At 46.9% G+C, this 22,824-nt stretch overlaps 1 protein-coding gene across 1 annotated transcript in view; it reads right to left on the bottom strand.

Moving 5' to 3' along the window:
- Positions 1–18,963, bottom strand: part of Snx19 (sorting nexin 19) — a 38,356-nt gene extending 19,393 nt beyond the window's left edge. Inside the window, exons 1-8 of the mRNA XM_051156109.1 lie at positions 16,761–18,963; positions 14,114–14,252; positions 13,095–13,195; positions 12,884–13,003; positions 10,521–10,651; positions 8,944–9,040; positions 8,342–8,522; positions 6,055–6,184 (exon numbers count right to left, since the gene is read on the bottom strand). Of these exons, the coding sequence (XP_051012066.1) occupies positions 6,055–6,184; positions 8,342–8,522; positions 8,944–9,040; positions 10,521–10,651; positions 12,884–13,003; positions 13,095–13,195; positions 14,114–14,252; positions 16,761–18,458 (2,597 nt within the window). The 5' untranslated portion in view covers positions 18,459–18,963. The remainder of the gene's footprint in view (positions 1–6,054; positions 6,185–8,341; positions 8,523–8,943; positions 9,041–10,520; positions 10,652–12,883; positions 13,004–13,094; positions 13,196–14,113; positions 14,253–16,760) is intronic.
- Between the last annotated feature and the right edge of the window lie 3,861 nt (positions 18,964–22,824).

Raw genomic sequence — 22,824 nt, 5'->3', positions numbered from 1 at the left:
ACCTCCGTACGTCCCCAATACACAAACACACACTCATTTGCTCTCTCACTCACACTTTAAAAAATCTACACAAAGATGCTAGGAATGTGTCTGCTGCCCTTTTGACATAGGGTCTGATGCCATCTTCAGGGCCATGGGGAGGGCAGAGCCATGGACATGGCATCCACGTACTCTGATGCTGGCCTGGCTCCTATTTTTATCATGGCATGGCTCTGGGCATCTGGGCAGGGAGCTGGTCCACCTTCTTCTCATTCCTTTACTCTCTACATCAGGGCTCCAAAATAATTTTATCCCTTACCTTGGCTGGGTCTTCCTGCCCCAAGCCTTCTATTATCAATGGGGCACAGTACATCTCTCCTTCCCTCCAACCCAGACTAGCTGTGAGTACTTTTCCAGTTTCTTATATCCAGGTCTGATGCATACTGGGTATTGTTAAATTTCTTCTGTTTTCAGACACGAGAAGTTTGCACAATCTGGATTCATTCGTTCTCTGGCTTAGACTGCTATCCTCACTCCCCTTTCCTCCAAATAAGGAGGCCTCCTTGTTACATAATTGGATGTTCCCAGCACAGAAGCTGACATGAGGTCAGCCACGCATGCGTGCAAGACTTGTCTTTGACTTAACGATGCCTTTTTTGGGCATCTAACTTCTCTTGAGCTTCCCTCCCCCACTCTCTCCTAACCATCAACAATCAAGAGAGATTTATAAGCCTGGCACAGATCAGAACTCCTCCAATGTTGGCTTAGAAGGAGGGGTCATGAGGTTGAATTTACTCTGTCTCCCCCTGCCCCGCCTTTGCAGGCCAGAGAGAGTGTGCTTACAATTTGGCGGGCGTCCCTGGAGTCCGAGGCAGTTCTGTATATAGGTCTTTTAAGGGAGCAGGGAGTGTAAAGGAAGCTGGAAGCAGCAGAAGTAAATATGTCTGCTTGGAGGTCATGATGCTGGAGGGTGGAAAGTGAGGACATATTAAGGGAGCACGGCATCCATAGCCAGGTGGCTGTCCCATCCTAGATGCCAAGACTGCAGTGTTCAGGAAAAATAAAGCAGCCACTCCCTCCATCTCCAGCCAGTGGCAACTACCATGCTTCCTAAAGGACATAAAGAACAGAAACCCAAAGGCCCTGCAAAGGATGACTCAGCTATCTGAGGCTTAAACGTGGGTGACAGTCACAGGGACACTAGGACTTTATACATCATCCCCTGTAGTAGGGTCGGGGTGGGTGTGCTGGGGGTGTGTGTCCCTTTTGAAAAATTAAGACTGCCAGGGGGTTTGTGCCAGGGACAGCCATGGAGGCTAATGCCAAAGGTCAGCAGCATCCTCTTAGCTCCCTTTAGATACAGCCATGCAGTTTGGAGTCTATAGAATAACTGACAATCTCCCCTTAGGGAATATTTCCCGCTCTGAGCAGTGATTCTTGGATTGGTTCTTCTCCCTTGAACCCACAGGGCAAAGGTCCTGAAAGAATCTCTGTAGATGACAAGTGGAAGAATTTGTTTTAGATTCTGCACGTGTTATTTATGAACTTTATGGTTGTGATTTAATAACCCAAATTCCTTGTATACCATAGGTTCCTCATGCTAGAAGTGGGGACCATAGTGCCTCTTTCACAGGGCTCTTTAAAGGGATTAAAACTATAAAATGTGCTCTAAGTGTAACACATAATGTCTGTTGAGTTAATCTCTCAGTAAACATTTGCTGCACAGCAAGTACATGCAAGCCGGAAAGGTTATCACTGAGATACCTTGTATCCTGAAGTGAGCCCTATTTACTTCATGTGACTGCACATGTGGGGACTTGTTGATGGAAGACTATGGGCCACAGAAATCAAATGGTCCCTCCATCCAAGACCATGACGCCCCTCTCTTCTTCGTCCATTAAGAAAGCATCTGAAACATTATAAAGCTAGAATGTATTCTGAGAACCAAATAAAAAACACTATTAAAAGACAGGAAAATGATTTGTAGGGAAAAGAGAGGTCTTCAACAGGAAGGAGATGGCCCTCATTCGATTCCCGCCTGTGGAAGGGTGTGTAGGGTGCCAAGCACTGCAGCCTGTGGAAGGGTGTGTAGGGTGCCAAGCACTGTAGCCTGTGGAAGGGCGGGTAGGGTGCCAAGCACTGCAGCCTGTGGAAGGGTGGGTAGGATAGGTAGGGTGTCAAGCACTGCAGCCTGTGGAAGGGTGGGTAGGGTAGGTAGGGTGCCAAGCACTGCAGCCTGTGGAAGGGTGGGTAGGGTGGGTAGGGTGCCAAGCACTGCAGCCTGTGGAAGGGTGGGTAGAGTGGGTAGGGTGCCAAGCACTGCAGCCTGTGGAAGGGTAGGTAGGGTGGGTAGGGTGCCAAGCACTGCAGCCTGTGGAAGGGTGGGTAGGGTGCCAAGCACTGCAGCCTGTGGTAGGGTGGGTAGAGTGCGAAGCACTGCAGGGCTAAACCCAGGAAGAAAGTGGGTAGATGTAAATAAGACCTTTGAGGCAGAAGGACGAGCAACAACAACAAACCCTGGGAACGCATAGAGTAGTACTGATCAGAGTTACAGATTTTTTCCAAGGTAGCCACAACATGCCTTTACAGTCATCAAACACACAGCAATGTTCTTGATTTTCCAAGCAGCATTTCTACTTCATAAAACAAAACATAAGCAAACAACAACATCCCAGACAATGAAATGTGAAAAACCCCGGTGTCAGGGGCACACAGAGGAGCAGCTTCTCTGGTTCGGTTCCAGCCAGAGTTGCACATACATGGGTTCTGCTGCTTATTACTCCCCAGACAGCGGTCTGCCTGGCGAACTGGGCTAACAGTAGTGTCCAGACGGAGGGGTAGAGCTTGACTCCCAATCTCTTCTGTTAGGAAGAGGTTCCAGAATCCTCCCTACCCATGTCACTAAAGCGCAAGTAAATGTGGAAAACATGACTGATACTGAGTACTGTATGCATCTGTCTGTCTTGGACACGGAACAGGTGCTCTGCTCCTGATGTAAGTCTGCAACTTTCCTGGATACTGTTTTAACAAAACCTACTGGTATAATGGAGACCATTCTTTGGAATCTCCAATCTACGGTGCTCAGTCGGGCAGAAAAGGGATGACTAGCTGACAACAGGACACTGGCACGTGGAGATCTTAAACACACAGTGGAGCTGATACAGAGCCATTAGCCGGACTTATTAGAAACATAAGATTTTTTTTTATTGTTTCCTAGTCTGAAGTACAAACATCAAGACCTAACATTTATTAGATACCTTGTAATATACATGAAGAAAAATAGCATTATTTATTCCATTTTCCAGATGAGGAGACCAAGCTCAGAGAATAAAACACGAGAAGCAGTCTGTGGTAGTACAGACCAGGCTTTGGAGCAGCTGGGCTCAATTCTAGCTCCACCACTGATTCATTTTTCAATTAGGACAAGGCCTGAATTTCAGTGCTTACCCCATTACATTTTAAACTATGAAAAAGTAGGGACCCCTGTCTGTTTTATAGACTACTAAGCAACCTTTAGTAATACTTAAAAAAGAATGACTCAAGATAGAAACTGAAATAAATCCCCAGGTGGATAGTAAGACAAGTGTCTCAGGGTAAAGCTGAATGAATGTTATGAGACAGCTTAGACAGATTGCTGCCATGGAGCCAACACATAGCCCAGACTGGCCCAATCATTACTTTTCCCATCCCGTTCACTCTGGCTGAGGTGCTGCACTTGGTGGAAGTCCTGAAGAGAGGCTGGCCTTTGCCTGTTTACATATCCCTGGGGTGTGCTTCCTGTGGCCCCAACTTCCCTGTGAGATACCAGCTCTTCGGTGGGCTTCCTGGTTTCTGTTCTGTGTCTGGACTGGCCCAAGTCCTTTACTATTCTGAGCTATTCACACTTTGGGGCAATGTCTTCCAACCTCTAACTTACGGATTTCAATCTTCTGTCCAGTTTCTCCTGATGCTTCTATGCTGTTTTGCTCACACTGAATGATTTCTTGAGTTCGGAAGCCAACTCACCCTGTAAATGGCTTCTGAGGAGCGGGGTCACTGGTGCTCACACTCTATTATATTTCATTTACCCACATACTACCAGATTTCAGGTTACAGTCTTGAGAGTCTTTCCACTCTCAGAAGCATTTGGATCAACAAAGGGAAGTTTAATGAAGGGTGAAGAGAGATAAAGGCCCAGTTAGCACACTCACAGCTAACAGAGCACAGCACACAGGACTAGAGCTACAACTGCCAAAACATCAGGAAGGAGAATGTTTATTCTTCTGCCAAATATCTGAAGAAGTTCTACCAGGCCCACATACCTATGTAGGTCCTTGTAGCCCTTGAACTAACAGTGAAGGAGCAATTTCTCAATCTTAGCAGTGGAGGCACTTTGGGAAGAATAAGTCATCACTGTGTGTGCAGGAGGGTGGGGCTGGGGTGGGATTGCCGCAGGGGTGCTCTGTGTCACAGAGGAGGCAGGCAGCGCTCATGGTCTCTACCCACTAGATCCCAGGGGGCACTTCCACCTTTTTTCCCTGTTGTGACAACCAAACACTCCTCCAGTGTGGCTAAATGTCTTCTGGGGACAAAAGAACCCTACTGAGAATCACTAGGTGGGGAAATGGATAGTTTATACTATATATTGTCCTCAGTATCACTGTCAAAAAGGATGACTGGAGAAGAGGGTCCCTTAAGTCAGGGAAAAGTGAGAGAGGATGCCATAAAAAGTGAAAGGAATCTGTGAATGTTTAGTATTATGCCAAGCATGAGAGAATGGGGAAAGTCATAGGATGGGTAAGAAATCAGTTGTAGAAATTTTGATCTGGTCATAAATCTTTCAAGCTGTCTGTAAAGCTAAGCTGGAAGTCAGCATCTCTCCCTGCTTCACCATCCTGTGAACACTACCTCCTATTAAGAAGAATGCCCACCACACAAGATGAGAGAAAGACACAGGGCTAGGGAGGGAAGGTTGGGCAACTGTCCCCACGTTCTTAGGAGACTCTCTTACACTCTAAGAGACTGGAACTGTTGCTGGACCTTGTAGCTGAGTTAATAATAATACACCTTGAGGTCATGTAGGACTTAAAGCTGTATGTCCTCCACCTGTCTGTTTAACTTGTATTTAAGAGAACAACGTAACAACCAAACTTGTTTGGCTTGTGTTCCTCATGTAGTCAGGGTTTACAACCTGAGATAATACATAGCTTTAGTCTTGCGCACTCGCTCATGCCCTGACCCATGAGTAACACATGCGTATATGTGTGTTATGGTAATATATGCTGAAAACAGAAAATAGCTTGAAAGCAACAGAATAAAATAAATATCCACCAAAAACGCTGGAAGCAGCATATGTGTCTTGTTTGATAACTTTTGTTAGTTTGTTATCTGGGGTCAGCTGGAGTCAGTGACTTAGCCTCTGTGGAACTCTGCTGAAGGTCTCTGTAAAGCACCATTCCTTCCCTGTATGATGCTGCCTGTGCTGTACGGCAAAGTCAGAGCAGAAGTCTTTGGTTGGGGACATACACAGACAGGACAGCATTCAGACAGGCACGGGGACATAGATTCAGACCTATACAACAGACGTATTACTGACAGGCCAGAAAACATAAGCTATAGAGAGATGGAAGACATGGGAAAGAATTGGAGACTTGAAGTCTGGGCTCAGTTGTGGTCAAATGGTCCCAAGGGGAGGTACTTGGATTTCTTGTCTTAATGTGACACCAATGCATACTGGTGATTGAGATCATAACTAATGTGTTTAAATTGACACACTGTGGTGCCATGTGTGAGGAATCTAATGTGTTAAGTTGAGGTCCTAGAGTAGGCAGGCTGAGGTGACGTGCTTTAGGAACACAAGCAATGTCGGCAATTCAGTGTGCTTTATACATCAGAAATCTTAGAGAATCTTGTCAAACTTTAGACACGGTGGTTAGCAAAAGGTTTCAGATAGGGTCTTCTTCCCCATTCTCCTAGAAAGCTGAGGCTGTAGGTTCCTTAAGTGTTATATTAAACCTTCCTAGTATAGAAGTAAGTTTTTTGTCCAGTTTCTTAGCAAATAAGGCTCTAAAGTGAGAGAGAGCTCAGCAATCTTACCTCTGAACTAGAGTTCCAAAAGCAAGGCGGAGCAACTTCTGCATGTTCTCAGTGCACAGCCACTGCCACTGCTCCATCAGCAGCAGGAGGATGAGGTCGAAGGCCGTGTCGGCTAACTCTGTTTCTGTTCCTGGGGACAGAGCATCACATGTAATTCAGGGGGAGACCTCTCTTCTTTCAGAGCGTTGGTGGCAGCCGGGCCTTCTAGCTTCTGGTCACTATCCTAGAGTGTTGAGATCCCTCTGCACAGTATAAATCAAGAAATGCTTTTATCTAGATCATTCAGTGACATGCTCGGTATGTTTTTCAACTTTTTTGTTTTCTGGTGTTCTGTCATGACTTTTTTGTGTGTGTATGTTATCTTATTAATGAGTTTTGTTTGTAACTATTTTACCTATCTGGCATCAGTTTCCCCTGAATTTCTCCAGGATGCTGATTCCAGTCTCCTCCGCACAGGGGCTCACAGCTGGTGACTAACTGGAACTGGCAACGCACTGTCCCTTCCACTCGCCCCCACAGTGGGTGATGGAAAAGAGTGGGCCAATCAGGGGAAGCAGTTGGGCTTCGTTCTCCTGCAAAAGCATCTCCATTACACAGAGCTGTGGGGTGGGGCGCAGGAGTCTTTAGTCTGACTCTGAGATAACATGAGGTTCTAGGGAAAGGACCACACCTTGGCTAAAATGCCATGGCCTTTTCCGGTTTCTTTCCCATGTGGAAGACTTGAGGGGCCACAGATGAGTTCATGTTCATGCTGGGCTCAAGTACCCTGAGCACCTATTCACTGACAGAAGCATCTATTCTCTCAATCTGTGCAGCGTACTCCCAGGGGTACGCTGATGTAGCACAGTGCTAGCGGTATTTCTGTCATGATTGACATAATCACTGTTATCACCAATGCTCGGGAGTCTAGGCTCAGGGAGATGTTCTGGCCCGGCCTCCACCCGCTGTCCTCTTCCCAGGGTGTTTTAGAATGCAAATCATGTTGGATTGGGCAGGCCTGTTAGACCTGTATCTCAATTCATTTTAAAGTCTTCCCGGTACATACTCTCTTTGTCTGTTCTCTATCTTATGGGGGTGTGGAAATGATGAGTTGCTTTCTAGTTCTTTGCTCAAAGGTCTGCTATTCCTAACTCAGGAAACAGCATTTCCTCAGGATTAGCATTTGTCTGCAGCTGACACCTTGTGGTAACATGTAGTCATAGCAGTTAAAGCAACGGAGCCAAAAGGTCCTTTTGAGGAAAACAATAAGATAACAGAGAGACATTAGACAATGTCTCATGCACTGACTGAGCTGACTTAGGCAATCCCTCAGTCAATTCAAGTTTCCCTCTCAGATGCCTGTAGGCTGTGTCCTGTTGACAACCACAGCTAACTAGCACAGTGGGAAGCCCCATTTTGCCACATGATTAAACTGCGTTCCATGTAGCAGAGGCCATGTGATTTGTTCTGGAGCATCTGGGAGTAAAAGTGAAATTAGTTTTTTTCTTCCTCTTCTGATCTCAAGATTTTGTGATCATCTAGTTTAGCAGGGGTCTTTGTTTTGGTTAATCAATAAAACTTTCTTCTTTTTAGGTTCTGTCATTGAACATAGTAATAGCTTGGTTCTGAGTTTTTCCTCTGTAGGAAACATCTGAATTCTCCTGAGAGGAAAATTCTTGTAAGTGGGGCTCAGACCCCTCACCCTGGAAACTAGAACACTTCATCTTCAATGGCAGGAAATAAAGCAGGCCCAGACCTGGGAGAAGGTAAATTCTAGGTGCTGATGCTGCGCTTTGGCTGCCCTGTGGTCTACTATGTGGGGATGGATGCCATTCGATATTTAGGCATCCTTGGCGCAAGGGCAAAGGCAGAAGCCCACAGTCCGGATGTGGTTACCCAGGGGGAGTTGCTGAAAAAGATACAACCCAGACTACATTTCCAGAATGACGTTAAGGAACCCTAAAAAGGAACTGAGGGAGACAGAAAGAAAGAGAGGGGATGAGGAGGGTGTGGGGGAGGGAGAGAGAGAAACATCAGGAAAGAGGTGCCACAGACACTGATGGGGGGGGTCATTGTACAGAAACATACAGTAGCGCCCGTGCCCAAAATAACACACTGATATTATGCTGCTTCACTGGACCAGAAAACCATTCTCTTTTCTGGACCCCAGTATCCCCAGCTCTGGAGTACAACACATGGCTCTCTCAGCAGAGCACAAGAGAAATCAGAGCCACTCAGCCCACCTACCGTGAGTCCCAGTGGACATGTCCTTGGCTCTTGCTGTGGAAACAAAGGTCTTGCCACTCACCTGGGTCACTCTTGGTGAGCTCTGGGGCTACCATAGCTTTATCCAGCAAACCACTGTCCACACATTCTTGGAGGACTTGGTGGGGCTCTTTATCTGGGACTTCCGCTGGCTGCATTTCCAGTAACTTTGTCTGCCTTTCAATGAAAGATTCCATCCCAGACATGGACAGGATCTCTGACTCCTGAAGAAACAGTCAGTGGAGTCAGAGTAAACGTAGCATATCTAGGTTTCCCATCTCTCCTGCGAAAGCACCCTGAGCACAGCTCACTAACCCCATGGCCTCTTCCAGAAAGTTTCCACTCCTTACCCATGTTGCAAGTAAAACTAGCCTGGGTTGGGACAATTGCTTTTGTACACTGCTGGGTCTTCTGCTCTCATTTAGAAACTCGTTTTCCTTCTCAGGCTGGCATCATTATTTCAAACCCATTACCTTAAGAAGCCAACTCGCCAATTCAGAACTGATTGAATTCTAAAGCACTTGGAGGAAACACTTTTAGCATAAAAACTGAAGACCCAGATACCAGCCAAGTCCTTGACCAGGGCACTGCTTCCTCCAAACCTCCGGCTGTGATTGTGGCGGCGCTCTGGGTTTGGACTCTTACCGCATTGCCTTCCTGAAGACGGTAGAGAACCCTGTCCTGAGCCTCCGCTATACTCAGTGCAGGAGCAATTTTACTGGATGAAAACCTCAGTCTGGACCTGACACAGAAACAAAGGCAAAATGTCATGCAATTTGCGACCTAGGTCCCTACAAAAGAGGCTGGCAAGGAATGACAACATATTAAAACAGAAACATCCATGCTTAGTCTGTGGTGGGGGTGGGGCTTAGTGTGCTCAGAACTACCTGGAAGATGGGATGCTGAAATTTCCCAAACAATGTACGCTTGGCAAGTCTTCAAAGATGGTGCTATATTTTACTGTGTCAATATCGTTCTTATGAAAAGGCTTTTGTCAAGTAAAATATGCTTAGTCTGTCACAGCTACATTCCCAGAAGCTAGATGACAGGCCAGCACGTACTAGGCATGCGTGAAAAATTTGTTGAAGATTAATGCCATAGACTAAGGGTTTTTGTTACTGTCTTGGTATCTTTTCGTGACAATCACTTGCTTCTCTTGTATTCCAAATAAGCCTGGAGAATTAATTATATATAATAGCTTAAAAAAAAAAAGGGGACACTTACACACAGACATCATGGTTATTGTTTCGCATATGAGCACAGCTGAAGGACTAAGTAAGGAAACTACAGGGGTGGCTCAAAGATTAAGAGCACTTACTGCTCTTTCAGAGGACCTAAGTGCAGTTCCCAGCAACTAGATCAGGTGGCTCATAACTGCCTGTAACTCCAGCTCTGGGGGATCTGATGTTCTTTTCTGATCTCTGTGGGTATGAACGTACACACACACACGCACACATCTTTTTGTTTTAAAGGCTAAGTACTGTAGAACATGAATATAACCAGTCAGGTACATATTCATTTAAATTCTCTCTGTCTCTATCTCTGTCTCTGTCTCTCTGTCTCTGTCTCTCTGTCTCTCTGTCTCTGTCTCTGTCTCTCTCTGTCTCTCTCTGTCTCTCTCTCTCTCTCTCTCTCTGTATCTTTCTCTCTCTCTCTCCTTCCCTCCCTCTCCAATGTAGCATATTCACACAAAATTTTCGGCAAGGGTGCATGTGTTGTCCTTGCCTTCCACATGCTGGTGTGGAGTGCTTCCAGGGACCAGTGGAGACATTAATGTGGCAGAGAGCAGCAATCAACTAGTTACTAAACTACACCCTGCAGGTTTCCATTCTAGCCCTTTCCTGTGTATTGCCTGGATAAGTGCTCTCTGAGCCAAAATTTCCAGAAATGATGGCAAACAAATCAATTATAAGCCTTAATTCTTAGTAGGAAAGAAGCATCTCAGTTTCTACAAAGAGAAGAGTATCCAGCCTCCACAGTTTTCCCTTCTAGTCAGAATTCCCAGTGAGCTCGGCCCAGGGTTCCCAGGGCGGGAGCAGATGTTCAACCGTGCTGCCTTCACAGCTCTCAGCACTGTGGGGCCCGGCCTCTGGCTTTGCTAAGAAGCTGGTGGACAGCCAGCACCTCCTGTCTTCCAGGGCTTGAGAGTGGAAGGGGGCTTTGGAGGAGGACTGGGGACCAAGCTGAGGACAGGGGCCCTGGGCCATTCAAGGGTTTCTCACTTGCTAGCCTTCTTGCCTTCTGTCTGGGGCTTGCTTTCATTCTCCGCTTCACTCAGCTCCTCTGTGGGGCTCTGGGGTTCAGAGCGAGGGAACGCTGTCTTCAGGGTGTCTACGATAGCACTCACCACCATCTGCAGGGGTGGAAGGATGAGGTCAGTGTGGTTATGCGCATCCCTGCTTGCAGGGATGGATGGAGACCAGAGCACTCATCTGCCTGTGCTTTATCCCACAGGATGAAAAGAGCCAGCCTTCCACAGAACCTTCCAGAAAGCCAGGCACCAGCCAGCAACAACTCTTTGTCTCTCTGTCTAGAACAAGCTTCTCTGTAGAGTAAGACACACAGTACCATGGGACAAGAAACCAAACGGAAAAGGGAGAGAAACAAAAACTGAAGGGAGTTCTTCAGCTAGCGAAGACTTTAATTAATTGGTTTTTTCCTTTTTATATAAAAAGGTGATTCCTAGTTTCCAAATTGATGATACTGTCACCAAAGTGTGAATTAGTGGAAATAAGAAAGGTATGCAAGGAGAGAAAGATGGAGATGATAAGAGGGGAAAAAAGTGTATCAGCTTAAATAATATAAACATATCGCAAGGGTTCACAGAGTGACAAACTAAGTTTTTAGTCAGATCAAACAATTCTCTTCTTTAGCTACAGAAAGAATAATAATCACTCAGGCCTACAGTTAAGCTTTTCTGGAATTGCTATAAAGAAAAAAATAATCTGTGAAAAATAAGAATCATCTATACCTTTTCAGAATGATAAAGTGGCAGGCAATTATACTTGCTATAAAATGTTCAAAACCAAAGTAGGGAAAAAAATCAAGGAAATGGAGATAAATGTACGTTAACAAATGCTGCTGGTTCAAACTAGCAGCAGGCCTTCTGAAACTCATTCTTCTGGTAATCCCTCACAGGAGCACAGCTAATACAGCAAGACCTACGGACAAACAGCAAGACCACAGGGAACACTGGGGAAAACAAACCAGGAAGAAAACAGAGGCCAGGACAGCGTGAATATAAACAATGCACTGAGAAAGAAACATAAACATTGTAAGCCGGGGTGATGGTTCAGTGGGCTGAGTCCTTCCTCACGATTCCTCGCACTTATATAAAAACTGGGTGTGGTGGTACACATCACCTGAAACTCCAGTGTTGCTGGGCTGGGGGAAGATCCCAAGGCATTGGGGCCTGCTGGTCTGGCCAATACCAGAGAGCTTCATGGTCAGTGAAAAATCTCATCTCAAACAATAGGAGCAATGGAGGAAGACCTCCCATGTCCTCCACACACATGCATGTGTGAATACACTAGTGTGCATACGCACACACATACAACACAACACTTTTTTCCAGCCTCAAGGATTGTAATTGATGGGAGGGCCTCCATCTGTGCCCTCCACTTTGGCCTTACTGGAAATTAGAATAGTACCTTGCTCAAAATCATCAGCCTGGCTGAATGTGATGGCATCTGCCTGTAAGCCAAGTATTTGAGAGGCTGAGGACCAGGATGAGTCTGAGACAAGCTGGACTATAATGGTAGTTCCAGACCAGACTAGGCTATGATGAGATCCTGTCTCAAAAAGCCAAAAGCAAAGAAATAAGCAATACCAAAGCAAGCTCCTCATAAGGAAAAGAGAAAAGAAACAATGCACATACCTGCTCAGAACTTTGGGGGCTTTAACCTCATTGATCTCTTTCTAGTTTGGATTTCTCCCCATAACAAAGGATGCTCCCTAATATCTATCATATGCAATTCCATCTTATTTTTTTCTCCCAGCCAAGATGAGGAGGCCCACTTTCTAACAATGAGTCATGCTTGATGACCTTGTAAAATTGCTGATGATACCAACTGAATACCAATGTACGGTGTTCCATAAGCACTCTTCTCCTACGCCCTATACAGGTGCCAAGGCACCGTCTTGAAGAACCAACCGTTCCCTTTATGTTCTGTTCTCCAACAGAGGATCATGACACCAATTAAGTCCAGGTTAATGTCCTGTCTTAGAGCTCTTTGCTGAGTTCCCAGGAATGTGAATAACTTATCTCTCCAGAAGAGGGCCCTCTGCCACCTACGGAGGGTCACTTCTATCCTGACGTGCTTGCATCACAACAGTCACTCCTGGAGGTATGAATAAACAGAACACGAGGGCACTGTCTTCTGACAGCTGCTCACTGAGAGTCAGCAAGTTGATGGTCCAGCCAATATTTAGCAACAGGTCTTGAAAATTTTGGTCCGTGTTCTATTGACTCCCTCTGGTTCCTCTAACTACGCCCTTCTTATTTTCCCAGTACAGTCTCCAACATAATGAACACCTCACACTTGCGGACAGGAAGCAAAGCTGAGCACAGTGGCTCTGTTGTTACCTTGTCTATTCTAGAGACCATGAACGGTTTCTTGACAAAGGCAATCCGAGCATCCGTGTTCAGAGCAAGAAACTCCTGCACCTCCTCGCTGTTGGCAATCTCAGGAATGGCACAGAGTTGCTGCAAAAGGAAAACATTTCATAAGAAATCCCAGGCCGCGGATGTCAGTGTGGGGTGAGAATGTGAGCAAAGCCGGAAGGGAGGTGCTGACCTTCAGGAACGACTCCAGGAGGCTCTTCCTGGCTTCTACTCTGTCGCTATCCATGTTCCCAAATGGAAGATCCGGAAAGAGCTTTTTTGGACCCTTTACATCTTCAAAACAAAGCAAAACAAAACCACCCATTTAACACTCACATGGAGGTGTTTCATTTAAAACAAACTGAATATATTTCACTAGGTTTTGTTTTTAGGCCTTGTTAATTTCAGGACTTCCAACTGTCCCCAGGGCTGTGATGCAATGATCTCCTCTCACTGAGGAAAAGAGAAGGTATAATGTAGCAGTTACGTCACAGCCCATGGCTAAAGTTGGGCTCCAACCCTGCTACAACAATGACCGTAGGCGACCTGCATGATCTGTAACCCTTGCTTTTATGTAAAGGATGATACTATTACACTCCTGGGCCGTGACATGAGCTAACATAGCCCTCGCCCTGTGAAGTGTGTAGAATAGAACGAGGCTTGTCCTGATATTAGCTATGTAACTAAGTAAGAAAAGGCACCATTTATATCCACCTTGTCATTTATTTAGATGATCATTAGCATCTAAAAACACCAACCAAAACAACATGGCCTGCTCCTAGCTTATCTGTGTTTAAATTGTACTACATGTTAAACTCTTCCTGTGCCTTGGATGTGTCAAACAGCACTCAAAAGCCTTGGTTGTTCAAGACGACAGTTTTTGGGTTATTTAAAATGGATAATCCACAGACCTGGAAACTAATTTAGCACCTCACGTGATCCTCTGGGGACAGGTAGAGACATGACTGCTTCTTCTGAAGTGTAAACTATGTGGGGACACTAGACCAGATGATGTCACCAAGGATAACCTCAGAGGGGTTTCCATCACAGTCGTCCCGCTGTAGACACCACAGCATGTCAAGCAAACTTGTGGGTGGGACACTGTCAGTGCTGCCTTCTCCCCCAACAAACCCACAGGCTACAGGGCATACAGATCAGTGTGGCTACATAGGATAATATGAGCTGGCATTGGGAGCTTGGGGAGCTTCTGACTTTTGATAAACTTTCGTAGATCTGGTTTCTCCTCCAGGCGGGTCTGCAGGTTCAAGAACTCCCGGTAGCGGCGGTTCACGGTGTGGTAGGCCAGCTGCTGTAGGCCGCTGCTGTTCTCGCCATTAAGGGCTGTCTCATACTGTGGAAGGAACAGAGTTATTGATGGAATCAGTGAGGTTTAGGGTATCTACCCTGGCTTCAGTGACTTCTTCAATGGCCACGGTACAGTACGGCTAATGGGGGGGGGGCAGCGGGGGGAGCTCCAGTTATGCTGCAGAACTTTCTGTATCCAATGGTCACCCTGAGTTGTAACTGACACCCCAAACTCCAAGGTGGCTGCATTTCCTGATACCCGTTGTTCAGTCAGAAATTCTTTTATCATTACTTCTACCAGCAAGTTCCCACTCCCAAAGTAGCTACGTAACTTTTATAACCCTAAAGACATTATAAAACATTAGACAGGACACCTATAAAAGTGACCAGAGCTAATTCACTTTGCCATTACATCCAGCCACTAATGATTATACTAGTTTTGTGAAGAAAAATCCTGAGCAGCAGATAAGCATAAATCATGTCTTTGCCTGAAATTTTTCTTTCTTTTTCCGTTGCTTTGGGCAGAATTACCTTTTTAATTGTTATTCTAGGAAGTGATCTGAAATTCTTTGTGTTAAGTATATATTAGGTGGTACCATTAGACATCTGTTCTATGAGGTCAATCTGCTGCCTTCATGTGGCTCAGGGGCCACTGTGTGGGAGAGATGAGCCACACTGCACACTCCTAGCAAAGGAAGCACCCAGATCAGCCTGGAAGCTGTGACCACACAGGGGAAGACATTCTGACAAAGAAGATGCAGAGATGCTGTGACCAACTGTGCATGGGCTTGCTCTGAGCAGAAATCAGTTAATCTTTGGTTGAAATGGTGAATGACTGAACAAATCTTCTTGTTGAAAGAACTTAGTGTGTGAACATTTCTAGAGCTAGAGAAGAAGAGATATTCACTGTGAGCTGAGTTGAGTGAGCAAAACAGTCTCTCAGACAAGTACTGAGGAGAGACAGGTGGACCTGAGGGCAGAGAGTTCCAGCTTGGAGCATCTGAGAGCTATGGTGCTTTCTGTAGCATGTTCTTCCTGCCCTGCCCCTTTAGGCACAACTTGATTTTTTCTGGTAAGAAGACTGTTCTATGCTATCAGTCCACTAATATGCCTCAAGAAGACAATGGAATAGCCAGAACGTAGCTCAGGGACTGCCAGAGGGACACTTAGAATTCAAGCATTGAGAGGGCAAGCTGTCAACTTACGCTACTGTTATTCATGATTCAAATGTCTGTGTGTTCAAAAGACGCCTGCTTTACAAAGGTCATGTGCCTGAGTGTAGGCGTGTTTGAGTGCACAGGTGCTTCTAATTATGCAAGTAATTGAGCTGGTGTGTGAACCTTTCCAGCGCTAGCGAGGAGGAGAGAATTCACTGTGAACTAATGTGAGCAAAGAAGGAAAGAGGCAGGAACCATCATGGCAGAGCTCTCAGGCTCTCAACTTCAAAATGTCATGTGACTTTTAAAAATGCCAGGTCACCTTGCAGCTGCATTGGGCCCCTTGATTGGCTTGGATTTCGCCAGGAGGAGGAGGAGGAGCGTGTTCAGCCTTGTACTGGCGATGTTTCTTGGACTGATAAACACGGAGAATCCAGAAGGCAGGTAAAGTTCAGTACAGAGGGTCCTGCCAAGGAACTATTCTAAACTTCTTCCTCCTAATTTCTTTCTTTAAAAACAATATCTTTCATATATATATATATATATATATATATATATATATATATATATACACACACACACACACATATATATATATATATATATATATATATATATATTTTTTTTTTTTTTTGTCATAGGAAGGTAGACTAGTTGTGTTTACATCAGAAGATGACAAGCTCCTGATTCCCTGAGGTGTTTATGCACAGACTTGGGACTGACTGTGCAGAGATGATATGAAGTTGGTGAGAGCAGCAGATTTCCCCTGAGGCCAGGGGGTAGACTGAGGAGCTAACTAGAAAGTTCCATTTAAAAAACAAACGTGGTAGTGGTGGTGGTGGGGGAGAGATGCCCCAGCAGTTAAGAGCACTTGAGACTCTTGCAGAGAACCAGGGTTTGGTTCCCAGCACCTACATGGCAGCTCACATCTGTTTTTAACTCCAATTTCAGGAGGTCTGGAACCCTCTTTCGGCCTCCACAAGCATCAGGCACACAACGCACTTACACACATACAGGCAAAGTACAAACGTAAAATAAGAATCTTTAAAAAAAATTTTTTTTTATGTAGAATCTTGGGATGCATTCTTAGAAATTCTTACCCAGAATCTGCCTATCAGAAGCAGTGTCTTTAAAAACCAGCTCTTGTGATTCTGAGGTGGGGCTAGGTTTGAGAACCAAAGAAAAAGTTGACCCTCAATTTTCTAACCCTGAGCTTCTAGGACTGTTTGTGTGGTTATGGGCTAAGAGCCCATCCTGGGGCCCAAATTAGCTGCGTTGCCACTCCCACATTTGTTTAAACACAGGATACTCTTATCTGCCCACGCAACAGTCTGTTTCCTCACTCTGCCTCCCAAACCCACGCGCAGAGTGCAGGGCTGCAGCAGGAATCCTGTTACCTTCACAGTGTACAGCGTGTATGGGTGGAATCCGGTACCGCTGTGCTCTCGGGCAGTGATAGTGCCGGTGATTCGCAGGTTCTGGATGACAACGGGGCCATCTGGACTGCTCAGGGGCTCGAAGCTAAAGGTGGCCGAGCTGAGAGGACCAGTTGGAGAGGAGGGAAGTGGCACTGGTGGCAGAGTAGAATCAAGGGAGCTCACGCCACTGGTGAGGTCCTTTTCTAAGCGTGAAGGTCGTAGGGGGCAGGTCTTTTCTGGTTCCTCCAGCAAAGCCGTGAGAGAGGTGACATCTCCTTGTTCTGCCTCCGTGTCGGCAGTGTCAATCTGGATCTCTGGGCAGTTAAGCACGGAGACCGGCAAGCCTATCTCTGTTTCTGTCCCTGGAGCCTCCTCAGCTTCCGCACTTTCCATGCTTTCAGATCCCTCACCATCCTTAGGCTCCAGAGCCTGGGGATCCTCTAGGGCACACAGAGCATCTTGAATCCTGTCAGACAGGAAGTTGCCCGGGGTCATTAGCATGATGGTTTCTTTGCCCAATTCCGACAGTGGTGATTCGAGTTCCGAGTCTTCACATAAGAACAAGGGGCCACGGATATCTGGCTGTAGAAAACGGGATGAATTATGTTCTACTTTTCTTTCTTCAAGCACCCCAGCCAAATCTCCCTCTACAGCTTCGTGGCCTTCTTCAACCTCTGGGGAGGGGGCTAGCTCACTGCCGGTCCCGGTTCCGTGTGCTGGGGCTGCTACTGGAGAAGGCGCTTTTCCTATTGGTGGACTCTCGACTTCGACAGTCAATGGCAGAGATGTGGGCACTGAAGGCTGCTCTAGGGCACTGGCTGAGAAGGGGGGTTTAGTCCCTTGCGCTGCATCGTGTCTGTACTTGGAAAAGATACTCACAAGGATAAGGTGGATCCAGTCAGGATCCGAGAGCTTGCTGATGAGTGGTAAGATGACATTGCACGTGATGAGCTCAACTACTACATGGCGTCCAGTCCTGGTCTCCATGTGGGGCTTGGGCACTAACTCTTGCAGTAACAAATTCACAATGCCACGTGCATAAGTGACCTCAGTGGTGGGACTGTTCGTGGCAGGGTGGGGAGTGGTAACCTGGCAGTAAGCATCCCAGAGCTGGGAGGGCTGAACTGGACAGCTCTGGCCCCTCGCAGAAGCCTCCTTTGCCCGAATATAGCTCTGCAGGTGACATCCACAGAGAGTCAGAACCCTCTGGGTAAGAGCATGGTTGTCCACGAGGCTCATCCGCCGTCGAAGCTCCTGGATCAAGCCTTTCATGGCTGCCTCCATCTCCGCCTCGAATGCTGCTGGCTCCTGGCTCACTGAACGATACCAGGATAACACAAAATCTCGGATAATCATCTGGATGGTGCGGTTAATCTCCTGTTCCAGCTGCCTTTCTGCCTCGGGACACGGAGGACAGGTGGTGACCTTGATGAATCGTTCCAGGTGCAATTGACCTGAAAGCCCTACAGTGGCACTGGAGCCCAGCCATCCTCCCAGCACCATCAACGATGCACACAGAAGGATCAGAAGCCACATGTTGACCAGAAGGTGGACGACCAGTAACCAGCCCAGCAGGACACCCATAACCATCAGCTTCCGGCTAGTCCATAGGTTACTGTAGACACCGCTGAACTCAGGGGTATTCTCCCGGGTAGGGGGCAGTGTTTCTGTCTTCATGGCTGAAAGGATAGGTGGTTTCCAGGGATGACAGCCTCCTATTTTACTTTGGTGTCAGGAAAGAGAGCATGAACTGTCCGAGCCGGGTGCTATTGAGTGAGCTCTGGACCCTCGATATTACAGGCACTGCAAAGCGACAGAGAAAACCCGGCTTCTCCCGCTCGCTTCCGTCAACAGAGCCCACCAGCTTGCCTCTTCCGAACGAGAGGAGGAAAACTTGACGGCCTTCATCATGGCCCAGGCGGGGAGTCTCTTCGCAGCCCCGCGCAGCCCACGGGACACTTACGAGCGCGCCGAAGCGGCTGCCGGCAGACAGATCGAGTCACACGTCGCCGGGGCCCGCGTGCCCAGACTGCGGCCGTGTCATTGGAGGTTCCTTCCGTCCTCCACGGCTAGCAGCCACAGCAAGCTCCGGCAGCCCAGGAGACTGCGCCCCGCAGCCCCAAAGCGGTCAGAGCCGCCAGCCGGCTGCCAGCCGGCGACAGCTTCCGGGTCGCAGCCTGCGGGAGCGGGGTACGCTGGGAGAGCAACCCTGTGGGTCAGTGCCACTGGCGCCCCCTGGTGGTGAGTATCAGTAGTGACGGCCGGAGCGCGCACTGGAGCCTGTGCTCACTCAGAGCCAAAAAGCACGGGAGGTCTGTAGGTCTATAAGCTGTTGTTCGTAAACACCTCTAGCCGCTTAGGTAAACTTTCAGTGATGCAGTTTGTTTTAATTCCCCGGGAGGCATATTTTAGGAGCTTGATGGATTTTTAACATTCTCCCTGCTTCCTCCGCCCCGCCCCCCCCCCAATCCCCCATCCTCAATTTATAGTTCACCTCATTTGTCCTCTGGGCTTGTAAAAGGTAAGTATTAAGTCAGTTGTGAAGTGGGGTAGGTTTCTAGTAAACATTTCTTTTTTCTTTTTCTTTTTTTTCTGTTTTTTTAATTATTAATTTATTCTTGTTACATCTCAATGGTTATCCCATCCCTCCATTCTGCCCTCCCTCCCATTTTCCCATTATTCCCCTCCCCTATGACTGTTCCTGAGGGGGATTACCTCCCCCTGTATATGCTCATAGGGTATCAAGTCTCTTCTTGGTAACCTGCTGTCCTTCCTCTGAGTGCCACCAGGTCTCCACCTCCAGGGGACATGGTCAAATGTGAGGCACCAGAGTAAGTGAGAAAGTCATATCCCACTCTCCACTCAACTGTGGAGAATGTTCTGACCATTGGCTAGATCTGGATAGGGGTTAGTAAACATTTCTTAAGTCACTGGATTGGGGAGTGGGTCCTCATAGGCCCTTGAAGCTAATTTGCCGAAATGCAAAAATATAAGTGAGTTCAGCAATGAATGATTTCAGTGAATCACGGTAGTTAGGGAGTTAAGAAAATAAGTCTTTGTGCTGAATCTTGAAGGGGGAGTTTTCTTCCTATCTGTTTCCTCTTCTTCCCAAATGCATAGGCAAGCAAGGCAGAGGTAGAGTCGCAGTCTTCAGATTATCCTCTAACACATTCGGGTTGGAACCTGCCTGTGCCTGTGTTCGGCTTTGAATACACCTGCCAGTTGTCCACACAGAGAGTGACCCTACTAAGAGAGTCAGTGTCTGAAAGCGAAAGCGGCTGGGTGTGGAAGGGCGTATATCTATTTTGTGTGACGCCTGGTTAGGACTGCACCTTGGCCCTTAGGAACTGTGTCTGCAGTGTGGCTCTCCTTTCCATTTGTGCACAGATGAATGCCATTTGCCTAGTTCTTTATCATTCTGTAGCCATTTACTCCCAAGAGGCTTGAAGGAGTCTTTTAAGGCAAATTCCAAACAAAAAAGACCTGCACCACCAGAGAGATTATAGCTGCCTTTCTCATCTCTGCCTCTGGTGTTGAGGCAATAGCTTCATTTGAATACAAAAGAAACTGTCATTTACAAGTGGAGGTGGTGGAGGACTAATCACCATTAAGGCTGACAATATAATTTAGGATCAAAGTGTCCACGAAGCAGGTGAGCCTGGAATTAATGAACACTAGTCCATGCTTGCGCGGTGAACGGCACTTCACTGCCACCCTCCCCCAGTGGAAGGGAACGTGAGGACTGCATGGGTATGGCATGGGTATCCGTCCCAAACCCTCTTGCTGTTCTTGGGAACAATGACCTGGCAGTGATGTGTTGGGGAGGTTTTGGTTTATGGCATGTGAACATGTTTTTGTTTTGATCCCAGGTATGGGGCATGGGGGCTGCTCCAGTTTGTCCACAGTTGATAACTGCCTCCTGAGAGGGCTCATAATCTTTGTCATCTGGGAACTGCCTTGTGTGGGGGAATGGTCTTTGCCAGTGGGAATAAATGCCAGACCCAAAGAGAGACTGGGGCCTCCGAGGAAGGAGAAGGCTGCCGGTGCCCTCTCCCCTGATGCTTCTGGTTGCTATCGATACAGTTTGACAAGAAGTTGGAGCTATCCTGGACTGAGGATTGGATTTACCCCCACGGAACCCAATGATCCCAAACAGCAGGAAGTAGCTGAAGAAAACTACACCCCTTCTCCCCACTAACCTTCTTTCTCTCCTACCTGGTGTTGGGGTGTTGGAAGGGATTGGGGTGGAAAAGGGAGAAAGAGATTTAAGAAACCCCAAATAAATATAGATTCTAAAAGTAAGCCTACAGTAATGCCCCTGGAGAAATAACTATTCCTGCCACCTATGTGAGAATTACAGCAGAAAATTAAATGATGGAGGGACTAATGATGCCGCTTAAGACTTCTCTTGACAGCCCAGAGAAAAGTTCCTGTGCCTCGCAGTACGCAAGGCGCAGGGCAGTAAGGAGCTGACCTTGTAAGTGGGCATGATGCCACCTGACCAGATGGTCTGGAGCACCGAGGCAGCCAAAAGTGTCTTCCTGATACTGAAGCAGGTTTGATGGACATGCCAATGCTCTTGTCATTTGGATGGCTGTGAGCTTCTGCCTGGGGATTTGGGACAGATCTTAGTCTCCAAACAGATTAAACATTGGGAGGAGTGGAGAGTCATGCCTGATACAGAATAGTGTGTGCATGTGCTGGGGCAGGTGTGGTGTGGTAGAGGGTGTGAGGGGGTGGGGGTGCTGACTGGTCCCTCACCTCTCAAGAGGCTCTTCTTTCCTTTCTGCTCATCATTTCTTAGAACGTTAAAGGCATAGTGCTAGAGTGTTAGGGATAAGAAGACAAACTCCATCACTGCACCAGAAGGTATTTTCAGCCCAATCAAAGGAGAGACACACAAAAAGAGAAACGCGTTTGAACAGGATGTCATGTTTAATGCGATGTGACATGAGAGTTGCAGTAGAAGACAGTACAATGCAATGCAAACACGAAGGGTGGGTAGTGACTGAGGGAATAAGCTGGTTCATAGATGCTTACTCCTAAATTTGTGAACAGAAAAGGAGTAAGTGTATTTTAAGAAAATATACGGGCTGGAGAATTGGCTCAGTGGTTAAGAGCACTGTCTGCTCTTCCAAAGGACCAGGGTTCAATTCCCAGCACCCACATGGCAGCTCACAACTGTCTGAACTCCAAGATCTGACACCCTCACACCAATGCACATAAATAAAAATTAAATAAAAAAAAGAAAGTATAAACTAGAAAAAAATAGGGGATAGGAATGGAAGGTCTTTTAGGTGCTGTGAGAACAAAAGGCACGGCGACAAGAGGCCAGGCTGGACCAGGTCCATACCATTCCTCACACTTCTCCGAAGGTGGGAGCCTGGGGCAGGAGGGTTGGAAGACCAGCCTGGACTACAGAGTGAGCTCAATGGCAGCCTGAATGACTTTACTCAAACTTAAATTTTTGACCCAAACCTGAGCTATAGCTCAGTGGTTGAATGGTGTTGAGCTTCTTCAAGGCTTTGTCTTCAATCTCTGGTACTTTAAACAAACAAACAAACAAACAAACAAACAGAACAAAAATAAAATCAGAAGGTAAGGGGGCTTCCTGGGGGAGAATTCTGATGATGGTACAGGTGAGTCAAGAAGGGATGAGGATGCAGAATTATTGCTGGAAACCAGGAAGCAATGAAATCCACACAATGGAAACAGAAGGCTGGAGGGGCTAGCTGAGACCACCAGGCATGATCTCAGGTGTTTGGACTCAGATGGTTCATTCCCTCAGTGTAGGAGAAAAGTATGTTGCCACTGTGAGATTGGGGGGGGGGCTAGATACAGAGAAATGGCAAATGATTAGAACCTTAACATGCTGAGAAGTGAGGTGCTAAAATTAAAAGCCACAGTGTCAGGGTGCTTGGGGGAATAAAGTAAAGCCAGAAGAAGGACAATGAGAGGCGAGAACAGGCTTGAGTGTAGCAGGAGAAGTGTGTGTGTGTGTGTGTGTGTGAGAGAGAGAGAGAACCAGGAAAAGACTTGGGAT

This window comes from Acomys russatus, chromosome 14 (assembly GCF_903995435.1).
Source record: "Acomys russatus chromosome 14, mAcoRus1.1, whole genome shotgun sequence".
Classification (NCBI taxonomy): Eukaryota; Metazoa; Chordata; class Mammalia; order Rodentia; family Muridae; genus Acomys; species Acomys russatus.
This window is presented reverse-complemented; position numbering and strand designations above follow the sequence as displayed.